The following is a 14,282-nucleotide window of genomic DNA, read 5'->3' as shown; positions in this document are numbered from 1 at the left end:
CATCCAAGAATGTTAGCTTGATTTCTCCCATTAAGATTTTGTAGATGGTGCTAAAACTAACCTATAAAATGGAACAATACAAAGTAAATTCTATTTGAGATTATTTTGTTACTCCTTGTGTAACTAATTATACAATGAATATAGCTATAGGCTTTATTTTAAATGCTTATACCTGTTTTGCTACAATGTCTCCGCATTCTGGCACTTTTGTTATGGAATTATTATTGTTACTGTGGAACAAAAGAGATTGCACTGCTCAGTACTAAACTGCTTTGACAGAAAGGTGTGGTTTTGATTTGCTGTTGTCTGTCACTCATTTGCACCTAGATGAAGCATGTGGCAGTTAACAGAACTCTTCTCAGTTTTTCAAATTGGCATACATGTGAAGTGCAACTAATCTGGATTGAGAGTAGCATGACTGGTTAAACACAGTAATCTTTGTAATAAGATTGTGGATTTTTTAGCTTATTCTTTGGAATTTGTTGCCTTTAGTGATACAGTATAAGAATTGTGACATACAATTCAATACAGATGAATGAGAGAGTGTATTTGTGTAGTTGGGTGTGTCAAGGACAGCAGAAGATTGGAACATAAACAACGTTTAAAATGTTAAAAGGAATTGAATCTTGATACAGAATAAATAGCCCTGTTGTTGTCATTGGACTAAAATGTGTTTATACAATGCTGATCACAAAAATAGTGCTGGGCCACTTTTATTCTCAGTAAAATACACACGATTTTTATCAGTGTAGGTTGAGTCTTGTCTTTCAAAACTCAGATATATCACTAATCAAAAGGCAACTAGGATGCTGAGATTTTGAATGACTTCCGGAGACTCAATAACACTGCTTTTTACAACAATGCTTGGTTTTCTTAAAGTAGAGAAATTGCAAAAAGCTTTAAAAATATCATCTGCTTTTTCTAGTATAGTCTTCTTCAAATGCAGTTATATTGGTCTGTTGATATATTTAAGCTGGTTGTAAAACTTGTAGACTGTGAAGTGAATTTTGCTCAACTGGGTTTACACGTTTCCTGAGGATAGTATTTAATTATGCAGTTCTCATGTTGCAGTAATCAAGAGCTCCTTTTGCATACGACTTCTTGAGTCTTTTCAAAAGGACAAAGAAATAAAAGTATTCCCTAGTTCTTTAGTGCACACAAGTCCCCAAAGAGCAGCTGCTGTCTGTAAATAAATAGGCATCAGTTAGCCAAGGGTCAGCTACTATCTATAAGAATTTGAAGCTAATTGTACAGCCCAACATAGTAGTGTCTGGGATGCACACTTAACAGCTTTTCTCCAGAGCTAATTACTTTGTCATACATAAAGCAAGACACCTCCTTTTACAATTGCTGTTTGTAGAGTTAATTAGCTTTGCCAGCATAGCTTTGCTAATCAGCTTGCCTTTTCTTAGCAATTAATGCGTCTGTGGAGTGTGGCAGCACATTTGTATTGCATTCTCAAAAGGCAGTGCAAAAGGAAGAGCTCACACTGTGTGCTTTAACATTCAGAAATTCATAGACATTACTTAAAATTTACTAGTTCAAGCTTGAGAAATCAAGCTGTAGCTTGAAGTGTGTGTATCAGATATTAGTCTTTTTAGTTGCTTCAGCTTGCAGCAACAACTCAAAACTAGGAATACAGTTTTAATGTAGCTTCTGTGTCTACTTCTGCTTACTTTTTTCTTAATGTCAGCTTTAAAAGCAGATACACAAAGTAATCCTTAGGTAATTTCTAAAGACAGGATAGTCCTGTAGCCATTCTTTGGTAAGGACTGTGGGAATCATTAGTGGTTTGTCAAGGTGTCCTGTATCTACTAGCCACTGCTTTAGAGAAAACATGAGAAATTCATAGTCAGCACCTGGAGGATGGGGGGGGAAAGATTTTTGCTGCTTTTTAACTGCCTGATCAGATATTGATCCAATCATTAATTGAGCAGTTGACTTAGAATATGTAAGACCTATGTAATTTAACTTCAAAAGTTATACCTCATTGCTCCTACTAAACCATTTGGTATTTGTTCAGAGATAATTTATTAAGTATTCTATGAACTCTTGTAAAATAAACATTTTCCACTTTATGAATAACTTCTGATATGATCCTTTGTTTCTTTTGAAGTAAAATGATTTAATGGATTTTTAGGGAAGAAAGATTATTGTTCTTACATATACAGCTGTTCCTGGATTACTCATGACAGACGTGAACTGTCATATTCTCGGTGCTTTGTCAGACTTGAGTTTCTCCTTATGTTGCACATAACAGAGTGATTTTTCAGCACTGTAACGGTTCTTTTTAACAGTAATATTTTATAGGCAAATTTAAGCTTATTCCAATGTATGTTATAATTTTCTTCTTGCTTCTAATTCCCTTCTCATTTTTTTAAAAGCCTGATGTACATGCTTCTTACTAAAGTGTTGCTTGGATTTGAGTATTCTACAGCAGTAGTACCTTGCATTTTGCCTTTTTTAATGTTAAACTGCTCTTAGATTAGAGAGAGATTAAATTATCTATTTAATTTCGTTTTGTTTTGATTACACATCCTTTTTTTTTTTATACCTGCATTACATGCTTTTTTTTTTTTTGGCAAAGATATGTTTTTCCACTTTCAGGTTTCTAACACATGTCACAACTAAAATTCCATGAAAGGCATAAAAACTGCCTGCATTGAAACAGGGCTGATTTGTTAACTGTTTTGTGCCAAGAACTTTGGAGGTTCAGAATTTAATGAGATTAAATTGTGGCTATGATCTGATGATAATTTTGTTAGTAAAGTAAGAAATTGTAATGTCTGTCAAAGTGACGTGGTTCTAAAGTAACTGGTTTGTGGGATTTTTTTTCTTCAGTCATATGATAATGGCCTGGCACAGGGAGCTGGACTGGAATCTCATGGTAAGAATGTTAAAAGTGTTCTACACCTTTCAGACCGGTATTGAAAATGCTGTAGAGGTGCAGGGTATGCCATACCTCTCCTTCTTTTCTGATTTTTAAGTAAGTGATATGAGGAGGAGCACATCCAAAACATGCCTCTAAATATCACTTCTTCTTCTTCCTTTAGCTAGCTTAATATCTGAATAGATGGGCTCTTAATATATCACCTCCATTAATCTTACCTCATGAGTGTTTTGTTGAAAGGTGTTGGCTGTAGATCTCAGCTGTTGCTGACAGAGCAAACTTTTTCCACACGTGTCATTGTTACTCTGACGGTTTTGTCTGCAAGAGATTTTGTGCAATGCAACTGATTATTTCCAATTTCAACAGCTTTGGTAAAACCTAGAAAGATTTCCTGTGATACATACAGCATCTGTTGTGGGCTCAAATCTTGAAGCAACAATTAATTTTTGTAAAAAGTTGGTAGATCTGAAGACAGGAATCCCTAAGAGACTTAAAATACTAAGAAGGTATTTTTCAGCAAAATGTTTCTATGTTACGAAGCAGCAGTTTGCTTGTGACAGAGGAACTATTGACTTTCATGTGACTGATACTAAATCTAGTGCTGTGGTCTATTTGACAAGATGGTGATTGGTCAAAAGTTGGACTCAATGATCTTGGATGTCTTTTCCAACCTAAATGATTCTATGATTCTACAAAATATTTACTATCTTTATCCTTAGTATTGAGCTTTAATAGGATTTTGTGTGTTTCCTTCCTGCTGGATCAATAAAGCTGAAAAATTTAAATTACACCCCTTGGTATTAAAACAATTGGTTAACTAACTTTCTGTAGAGTGTTAGTGATAACAGATAGCAGTACTCCAGCAGCCTTTTTGTACTGCATTTCAGCATCAGAATGAAAATAACCTTACAGCTCCAGAGGTCTTCCAGCACCAGGGTATTATAAGGAATTCTGGGGCCAAAGTCATGTGTTAGCAGCTTGCTTATGGTCTTTCCCAGCCTCTAATTTTATCATATCAAAGTATTAGTATTAGACTCAAAATAAATTTTGATGGGCTTTAAAAAGTGATGGCCGGCCTACACAAAGAACATGAGTTTATGTTCTAATATACCATGCAGTTTCCTTGACAGCAAAAAATTCCTTGGAAGCACAGTTTGTATATATTACAACCATGAGAGTCCAGGAGTCTTTTCACTGTTAACTCTGATTTTTTTTTTAAGTTTTATTTTTAATTTTTTTTCTCCTTCTGCTCACCAGACACTTCTGTCTGTTTATATCCTCTGAGGGATGGTGTCTGAGACTGTCTTTGGCATCTCTGCTTCAGTCTGATTGCTGGCATCCCAACGGCTTTCTTTTTTAAGTTACAAATGAAGAAATGTTTCTGTTCCAATGCCATTTACTTATTTCTGGACTGCTGTGTAATGTAAATTGCACAGCATTGAGAGAAAAAACAGCTTTAAGAAAATGATCTGGTTTATTTCTACAAGAGCTAGGCTGAGGGTTTTTTTCCCCCCTTTTGACATACCTGCTGAACTAGAGTCTTCTTACTTACTTGAGTTTTAGACTTGAAGTTAATTTTTTCATACTTCTGAAAGTCCACTGATTTAATTGCTAATAACTTAGTTAAAGTTCTGACTGAGATCATACAGTCTTCAGTGAAAATCTCTGCATCAAAGCATTGCAAACCCTGCTCTCTCTTCACAGGTGGCTCTACATTTTGTGGTATTGCATCTCTGTGTTTGATGGGCAAACTGGAGGAAGTTTTTTCAGAAAAAGAACTGAACAGAATAAGAAGATGGTGTATAATGAGACAACAGAATGGCTACCATGGACGTCCCAACAAACCTGTAGACACTTGCTATTCCTTCTGGGTGGGAGCAACATTGAAGGTAGTGTACAGAACAGCTATTAAGTATAGTTATTCACTTGTTTTGATTTCTTTAAGCACCATTTTCTCTGCTTGAAAGAGTTAGATATTTGACACAAGTGCACCAATATGCGCCAATGTCTTTCATCTTGCAAAAATGCAGGAAATGGAGGTTTACCAGATTAGTGCTGTCTGTGCTGTCACTGCTTATCTCAAAAATAGGCACTAAATTCTAGTATTAAAAATATGCTAAGACTTAGTATATTACTGTAACGATCTAATTTCTTTTCAGCTCTTGAACGTATTCCAGTATACAAATTTTGAGAAAAACCGAAATTACATCCTGTCAACTCAAGATCGCCTTGTTGGTGGATTTGCCAAGTGGCCAGATAGCCATCCAGGTAATACAACTTTTCAAAATTACTGTGAGTGTGTTCTAAGTAAGAAATGCATTCCAGCAGTCAGACATGTGAGAGGTGTAAGGGAAATCGTACTCTTCCATAAAAGAAAAAAGATAAAAAAAGCCCTCAAAGTATAATAAGGTTTTCATTTTTGAAGTAGAAAGAGGGAGATGAAGTTTTTCCCTGTACAGCCGCAGAGGAAGTGAACTGTTGTCGTTTAGATTACTATTAAAAGAGTATCACTGTCTATTTAGTATGTGTTTAACTGTTCTGCTTAAAGGGAATATTGTGCTGTAGGTATCTCTGTAAATTGAGTTTAATATATTAAAACATTTGTTTCTTTAGTAAATTAATCATTTCAGCTTATTGAGAAGTCATTGATATATGTAAAAACAGTCAAAATTTACATAGTTCCGTACTGTCATTTGCAGATTGTGGTTGTACGTATATATCTGAAAGTTAATTATTATGCTTTTGGAAGTGGATAATTTGAAGGAAAAATTCAAAAGGATGTTAAAATCTCTTCATTTTAAAAGTTGTTGGAATTCAGTTTGGGTATTACAAACTTGTGAAAACAAAGCTTGTGCCAGTAGTGTTGCCCATGGGATTTTGTACAGGGAAGATAAACTGACCAAATAAGACAAAAATTTAGTCATGATAAAGGAAGAGTCTGTTCAGAATCTGTGCCCTGTTATTTAATCTTTTCATAATTTCATTTTGAACAACAGTTCAGAATTTTTTGAGGTGAAACCACACTGACAACACCATGCTTTTGATAGGTTTGCTTCTGCCACTTGCCTGAAAATCAGTTTAGGATTTCAGAGGAATTTCGGAGGAATTTTTGGAGGGAGTGTTTTGGTTTATCTTAATGAAACAGTTACCTTGTGAGTTGGAGATCAGAAAAGTCTGTTTCAAACGCCTGTTGTGTGTGAAGTGCCTTATCCTGTCTTAAACTTAATTTCCTTTTATGACAAGGTTGCCTGCCTAGTTGACCAAGGGAAGCCAGTTGTGACCTAAGGCTTTCAATACTGTCCCTTCCAGGATCCTTCTGGACAAACTGTCCAGCACATGGCTGGGTAAACACATCATGTGATGGGTGACCAACTGGCTCATGCATTGGGCAAAAAGGGTTTAGTGACACCAGACTGGTGACCTGTTACTAGTGGGGTTCCGCAGGGGTCTGTCCTCAGTTACGTGCTCTTCAACATTTTCATTAATGCCTTGGACACAGGACTGGAAGGAATACTAAATAAGTTCACAAACAACACTAAATTGGGAGTAGCTGTTGGCTACTCAAGGGCAGAGAAGTCTTGCAGAGTGTACAAATTGGAGATGAACAATCACCAATCGTATGAAGTTGAACAAGGGCGAGTCCAGGGTGTGCATCTGGATAGACTGGGAAACAAGAGGCTGGAGAGCACCATTGCAAAAAGGGCCTTGGGTCTGGGTGTTCTGGTCAACGGAAAGTTGAACATGAGCCAGCAGTGTCCCTGGCAGCCAGGAGAGCCACCCACGTCCTGGGGTGCATCAGGCACAGCATCACCAGCCGGGCAAGGGAGGGGATTGTCCCGCTCTGCTCTGCACTGGGGCGGCCTCACCTCGAGTGCTGGGGGCAGGTCTGGGTGCCACATGTAACCCTGGTGTAAGGTGGACATCAGGAGCAGCATGGGATAGGAGAGTAAGAGTATCCCATTTTGGTAGCAGTCATCTCTTGATCAAGCTGCATGAATTCCTATCCTTAGGGTATCTCTCAGGAAGGAGGGAAGCTAGGAAAAGTAATGGCTTCTTCAATTTCTCTAAGTCTTGCTGTTGGCAGCTATTGGCACTAATTTTGTTGTTTCAGTAGTTAGCTGCTCATGGAGTAACCAGCCAAAAAATGCTTGCAAGAAAAAAAATTTGCTTTCTGGACTGGTTATTTTCAGATGCTTAAATCCTTTTGCTTTTTTGGCTGTGGCACTCAGAAAAAATCAAGTAGTGCACAAGTTGTTACAAAAGAAATCTGGACTTTAGTTCATGCTGGTAGCTTTGGGCAGAAGTGTTTTCCTTCCATCAAAACTCAAGTTTAAAATAGCAGTTGATTATTTGTTTTCCTTGGCTATAATTACTTGGGGGTGTTTGAGTATAGGAACACTTGGCTGTTACAGACTGAAATTTTATCTTTTTTTTTCTTTTCTGTCCTTCTTTCAGATGCTCTACATGCCTACTTTGGGATCTGTGGTTTGTCATTAATTGGAGAAGCTGGTATTTGCAAAGTTCATCCCGCCCTGAATGTAAGCACAAGAGCATCAGAGCGTCTTCAGCACCTTCATCAGATCTGGAACACACGGACTTTAAACAGCGTTCAGACGACACACGCCTCTCTACATGACTGATTTAGACTTGAATTTAGTTCTGGTAGCATAATTGTAGCCCAGGGTTAAAAGCCATGTATAACCAATGTGCTCTTTTAAGTGCTGGAGTCATACAATCAGATCTGTGTTGCTGGCATCACTTTGATAGGGAGTTGCCTTCAGCAGGTTATTCTGCATTGTGAAAAGGGAAATGATTATATAGAAGTTTGTCACCGCAGACTGTAAATGGCTTTTCAGATGGCTTTACTGATAAGAAATCCCTTGAGGCATTTAAACTTCATTTTAATTTTATTTTTTTAAATTTGTGCATACTGTGTCAAAATATATAATGGGGAAGTATTTTCAAAATTGTTTACATATCATACAGTATAGCACAGAACGTTGAAGTTCTTTATAATCTTACTGTTTGACATATTTTTGGGTAGAGAATCTCCCATATTAAGTCTCAGTTAAAAGTTACCTATTATCATCAGCTTTCAGATTCCATAAACTTTGTTTTTCACAAACAAATTAATTAAATACAAATAAAATTATTTTATTCAATATACTGGACTTTTAAAGTTGTGTGGCCTTACTAAATGGATTTCAGAATTCTTCTGAGTAGGTTTTACACAGATGCAGTGGGTTGTTAGCCAGATAAAGAGTTTTCATCTGAAATAGTTTCTTCATGTGAAGCTTGCTAGGAGTGAAGGGATATTGATGTGTGTCAATAAGAGATACTCAACCCAGTCTTTTGGAAGCATAGCTGTGTGCAAGAGTAGCATTAGAACCCGCTTCCAAAGACAAACCTTTGCAATACATTGAAGTTGTTCAGCTTAGAGTAATGATGAACATTCTCAGCTTCTTTAGTGCTTTACTAGTGCCTTAATTTGTATGCTTGAAGTGCTGTTCAGAGTTGAAGCAAGTAACTTTGCAGCTGGTGTATTTGTGGCTGGTCAGTTTGTGCATTCACTAGATACCATGACATCTTTCTACTTGCCAGTCATTACCAGCACTTTTTTTTTCTAAAGGTTCCAAAGACAGCTGAAGACTTCTTAAAACAGATTAAGTGCACCATTTGCCACTGCTGAGCCCAAAGAGACAGGATCGTAGACCATTTTGGTCAGCAAAAAGAGCTTTGGGGATAAACACGATTCCTGTTTTGCAATGCAGGGCAAGAGAAAAGGGTAGTGTAGTTGTACCCCTAGCACACATGTTGTAGAGATCCAATAGGTATCTTTAGGCTACCAGAACAATCTCAGTGTCCAAACCTGTAGAAGCCTTCTTACCTAAATAAATAGTTTTTATTTCTATAGCAGATTAATTTACATGGCAGCATTGGGAGCATAACTAGCGATAGTGATCTGCTTGGAAAAGCAGAGGAGGAGCAGGGGACAGTAAGATGTATGATGTAGACATGTCCCAGGAGACACTTTATTTGGAGGAGGAGAGACTAAATAGTTGGAAAAACTAGGAAGTCTGACGGGGTGGAACCAAGAGAACTGTAGGGCTGTTACTGGGGAGGAGGAATGAGGTACTTGAGTAGGACTGTTGTAGAGTAAGAGAACTGGAAACTGGGAGATACTGAGGCTGGAAGCAAGAGCAAAGAATGTGGAGTAATAATGGAACCAAACTGGTTGAAAGGATCTGAGCTGCCTAGGGTAAGATTGGGGCGTGAAAGAAAGGTAATGACTCAAGGAACATGAGGGAGTTAAAGAGAGGAAGACAGAGCTTGGGAATTAGTTTTGCTGCTCACATGCTGAGATGACCAGAAATCCAGCCACAAGTAAAAAGAACTAGTGAGATACCTAAAAGAGGATCTCCCAGGCAGGGGGCTCACTACAGCAGTTCCTGTGGGAATCCCATTTTCCTGGAGGGGCTTAACCAGATATTGGTCAGCAAAGGCTGAAGTAGCTTCCCTGAGCAGAAGTCTCTTGGGTCATGGGGGTCTACCTAGATGAAAACCCGTTTAAAACCAAACAAGAAAAATCTTGAAGTCAAAATTGTTCAAAATAGCACAGTATTTGCTTGTCTTTGCATCAGATGGTGGCCACAAGTTGACTCAAGGTAGGGTAGGATGGGTTTCTGGAACACGGTGTAGTTGCAATGAAGATGAGATGTAATTGTAGCTACCCATCCCCACTACTGCTCTGCCTTGCTGGTGAACTATCTTTGAGATTTTTAGCATTTACTACATGCCCTAGTAGAGGGAGTAGCTTTGAATTTCAGAAGAGTTGAATAAGGTGTTCTTAGTCTCTGCTGGGAAACAGCCTAAATATTTGTTCTTACTTAGCTTCATAAAAAATGATGTATTTGATTGTCGTGAGGCAAATCCATGCTTGCAAAATCCTAAACTATGGTTCCTGAGTTGCCCTACATGTGACCAGGTTCTCATCTGTGAGGGACATCTGGATCCCTCAGCAGAAAATAAGGGGGTAACAGTGAAAAATCATATTATGTGAATAAGAATTTAAATTCTCATGGCAAGTAATTTAACAGTTTTCTGCCTCAAAAAGCAGATAATATTTCTTGCTTTGCTTTCTGTATCTGTAAGCTACCCTGGGTTCTTTATATGGATTTTACATTTCATGTCTCCTTGGCCCCCAGTTATTCTACATCTTTTCAGGCTGCATGTTGGCTAGCAGAGCTAGCCTTTCCTAAAGGTTGCACGAGGTGTATTTGTTTCTCATTAACTCCCAAAGTTTGATGAAGGCAGCAAAATATGTATGCCTTCGCCTCAAGCTGAGTGTCTAATTACTCTAATTGGTTTGAAATCTTTAATCTTTTTTAAGTTGACAAAAATCTGTATTAATAACCAACTCTGCATTCATGATTAGCCATTCTAAATTCCCCAACTGATGTCAGGCAAACAAATGATGAATATTGAATGTTCCTGTGTAGCAGACATCTGGATTCTGACTGTGTTGAATTGCTTCTCTGATTTTTGTGGGTTTTTGTGTCTTCTGACTGGAAAAATGTTAAATGAGAAGACAATGGACAAGAGTTTCACAGAAGTCCGTAACCTAAAATCACTTTTAAAGGGGATACATCAAAATACAGCTAAAATTTAAATGTGAACTGTGAAGTTTAAATGTAGCTAGAAAAAGCAAACCATGTGATTATTACCTACCTCTAATAATTTTGTGTTAACCACAACTTTACATTGCTGAAACTGAACTTACATAAGAAATTAATGCATTAAATCGCTTTACCATGTGCTTGAGGATGTAAAACCTCTTGGCTATCAGGCTGACAAACGTGTGTGCCTCTATCCTATCTGAAACACTCCCAAACTCTATGTGTGGCCCAAGTTTCTCTTCCAGAAAAATGGGTTTAAAATGGTATGTTGAACAAAGGAAGTCAAATGTGTGTTTTCCATAGGATCTGAGGATTGGGGATATAAACATTGTCACTAAGGCTTTCAGGGCCGCTTGATTTGTACATAGCTGCTGGCAGATATGATAACACCATTTTGGAAGGCTGCTGCTAAGTATGTTTGTATTTATGAATTTTCATCTTGAGAACTGTTTTTTCTAAATGGAACAATCATTATCACTGAAAAAAAACTAGCAAGTAAGTTGGGCATTGCAGAAATATGTGTTCTGAAGCACATAGTAAGAGTACCTTGCTCCATGCTCTAATGCCCAAGGTAAAAAAACAACCTGAGAGGAGCAGAAGAAGCTACATCAAATGTGCTTTCTCCATGGATGGCAGTATAAAAATTAAATACTTTGTAGAAACTGTTGTGTTCCCTGAAAAATACATTTCAACTTTGTACCGAGTAAGCCATTCAGTATGGGTTTGCCTAGTGTAGAAGGGGAGAAACAGTGATTTCCAAAGTCAAAGCCTTTGTGGACAGCCCATCTCCTGGCATTTTGGAGAAACCTTGCTATCAGTGTCCCTGTGGGGGTGAAAGAGATGTCAGGACATGCATGAGAAGCAGAGAGAGCCTAGGTAAGAAGATGCTATTGCTGCAACCAAAATTTGAGACATCTCCAAAATTTGTCAGTTGAATGAGATTATTGGTCTGTTTAGGTTGATGTTTAATATTGTGGTGGTTCTGAAAAGCTCTTTTTTTGCTGTTGCAAGAAAAGGCTACTTAACAAGTTTTCCTCATTTCAGACAGTATCGGGTGAAAAAGAAGAAAGTCTCAACATCTTTATACTAAATGGTTATTAAATTACTCCACTGAGTGGTTACAGTGTGTTGTAGATTTACACTTTCCATTCACCATTTTAAAGCTTTTGTGTTCCTGGTCTCTATTTGCCTGATTGGTTTCTGAGTTTAATAAAATTCAATGAACTGTTGGGAAACCAAGGGAAAACTGTAATTTCTTTTGAACTGTAGCTCTTGTCATGTCTTTTTTTCCAAATTACATGTTCTGGGTGAGGAGCTGTCTTCCTGAGGGCACAGAGAATGATAACCTCCAAAGGTTTTCAAGCTGAACCCACTAAAGGCAGCAAACCCTGACACTACTACTTTATTTTTGAGGCTCTGGAAAAGTGCCTTATTTGATTACTACATTGTAAGGACATAGAATCGTAGAGTGGTTTGGGTTGGAAGGGACCTTAAAGATCATTCGTTCCACCCCCCCTGCCATGGGCAGGGAGACCTCCCACCAGATCAGGTTGCTCAGAGCCTAGTCCAGCCTGGGTTTGAAGACTTCCAGGGATGGGGCATTCACAACTTCTCTGGGCAAACCAGTTCCCAGTGCCTCACCACCCTCACAGTGAAGAATTTCTTCCTCATGTCTAATCTAAATCTACTCTCTCAGTTTTAAGCCATTCCCCCTTGTCCTGTCATTACATGCCCTTGCAAAAAGTCCCTCTCTGATGTTTTTGTAGGGTCCCTTCAGATACTGGAAGGTGCTAGAAGGTATCTCTGGAGCCTTCTCCTTCCCAGGTTGAACAACCTCCTCTCAGCCTGTTTCCATAGGAGGGATTTTCCAGCCCTCTGATCATCTTCATGGCCTCCTCTGGATGCACTCCAAAAGGTCCATGTCCTACTTATGTTGAGGATCCCAGAGCTGGACACAGCAATCCACATAGGATCTCACCAGAGCAGAGCAGAGGGGCAGAAGCTGCCCACGCTGCTTTGGATGCAGCCCAGGACACGTTTGGCTTTCTGGGCTGTGGGTGAGTGCTTATGGCTGAGTGATGTCCAGACTCTCACCCACCAGCACTCCCAAGGCCTTCTCACAGGGCTGCTCTGAATCCAGTCATTGCCCAGCCTGTACTCATGTCTGCAGGACCTTGCACTTGGCTGTACTAAACTTCATGAGGTTTCCACAAGGCCCCTTCTCAAGCGTGTCCAGGTCCCTCTGGATGCCATTCCTTCCTTCCAGTGTGTGGACAGCACCACGCAGCTCGGTGTCATTGGCACGCTTGCTGAGGGTGCACTCAGTCCCACTGTCCCTGCTGCCCACAAGGATGTGGAGCAGTGCCAGTCCCAATACCAGCCCCTGAGTAAGGCTGCTCATCACTGGTTCCTGTTTGGACGTTTAGTGTTGACCACAACCCTTTTGAGTGAGACCATTCCTTATCCATCAAATGGTCCACCCTCTCCAGTTTAGAGCAAGGATGTCATATGGGACAGTGTCAAAGGCTTTACACAGGTCCACGTATATGGTGTCAGTTTCCCTTTCTACACCCATCAATGTAAGCCCATTTCAGAAGGGCACCAAAATTGTCAGGTGCAATTTGCCCTTACTGAAGCCATGCTGGCTGTCACAAATCACCTACTTATTTCCACATGCCTTAGCATAGTTTCTAGGAGAATTTGCTCCTTGGTCTTGCTTTCCACCAAGGTAAGACTGGCATCCGTTAAAATGTCTATCTGCAGGTACAGGCTCTGTACTTGGGAATAGGACTGGACAGGCCACTATCACTGGAGAACAAGTAGAATTCTGAGGAAGAATATGGTCCTGACTTGAAGTAAAAAGAGAAAGTTCATAGAGGAAGAGAAAATCTGTGTGATAACAATCTGTATGCTCTCACTTTGAGAATTAAAAATGTTAAGGAAAGAGCTTTCAACTTGCCAGGTAAGTTGTTTATATTAAATTCACTAATGCAAGGAGAGAGATGTGAATGTGGTAGCTGTGTTTTGATAATTTTAGCCTGCTTGTGAAGGTGGCTTCCATGTTAACTCGTAACAGTGATGATAACCAGGCCGTAGTTCGAGGACCAGGAGCCACCCTGTTGTATTGAGTCTGTCTGAGTTCATTTTCCCCTAGCAGCCCTCACAGTGCTGTGCTTTGCCCTGGTAGCTGCAAAGGTGCTCATAACTGGTGCTCTGGTTGCTGCTGGGCAGTGCTGGCACAGCATCAGCACTGTCCCCCTGGCATTCTTGCTCACCCCATCAGTAGGCTGGGGCTGGGCAAGATTCTGGGAGAGGACACAACCAGGTCAACTGACCCAAGGGATATTCCATAGCATGTGACATCCGCTCAGATATAAAAGCTAAGAAAAGGATGAGGAAGGGGACATTTTTTATTTACAATGTTTGCCTTCTGGAGGAACCACTCCAGGTGCTGAAGCCCCGTTCCCAGGAAGTTGCTGAACATCACTTGCCAATGTGAAGTAGAGAATAAACCTGTTACAGTGCGGATACTGCAACACGTGTATCAGACAAGGAGTCCCGTGGAAAAGAAATCTATATGGGCTGATTCTTGATGGATGTTTCAGAGATGTTTATTTCCCCAGCCGCATGGCCGGGCTCTGCCAAGGAACTGCAGCAATCCCGGGACCCGAGGGTCCTTGCCCGCGCAGGGGAACACAAAACAACCAATGGGAACG

General features: G+C 39.5%; 1 protein-coding gene across 1 annotated transcript in view; it reads left to right on the top strand.

Annotated features, from left to right (window-relative positions):
- PGGT1B (protein geranylgeranyltransferase type I subunit beta) overlaps positions 1 to 11,801 on the top strand; it is a 36,001-nt gene extending 24,200 nt beyond the window's left edge. Inside the window, 5 exon segments of the mRNA XM_039566796.1 lie at positions 2,842 to 2,887; positions 4,595 to 4,779; positions 5,050 to 5,158; positions 7,346 to 7,480; positions 7,483 to 11,801. Of these exon segments, the coding sequence (XP_039422730.1) occupies positions 2,842 to 2,887; positions 4,595 to 4,779; positions 5,050 to 5,158; positions 7,346 to 7,480; positions 7,483 to 7,526 (519 nt within the window). The 3' untranslated portion in view covers positions 7,527 to 11,801.
- The last annotated feature ends 2,481 nt before the right edge of the window (positions 11,802 to 14,282 follow it).

This window comes from Corvus cornix, chromosome Z, assembly GCF_000738735.6.
Source record: "Corvus cornix cornix isolate S_Up_H32 chromosome Z, ASM73873v5, whole genome shotgun sequence".
NCBI lineage: Eukaryota > Metazoa > Chordata > Aves > Passeriformes > Corvidae > Corvus > Corvus cornix.
The sequence above is the reverse complement of the archived record's forward strand: the minus strand, read 5'-3'. Positions and strand labels throughout refer to the sequence as shown.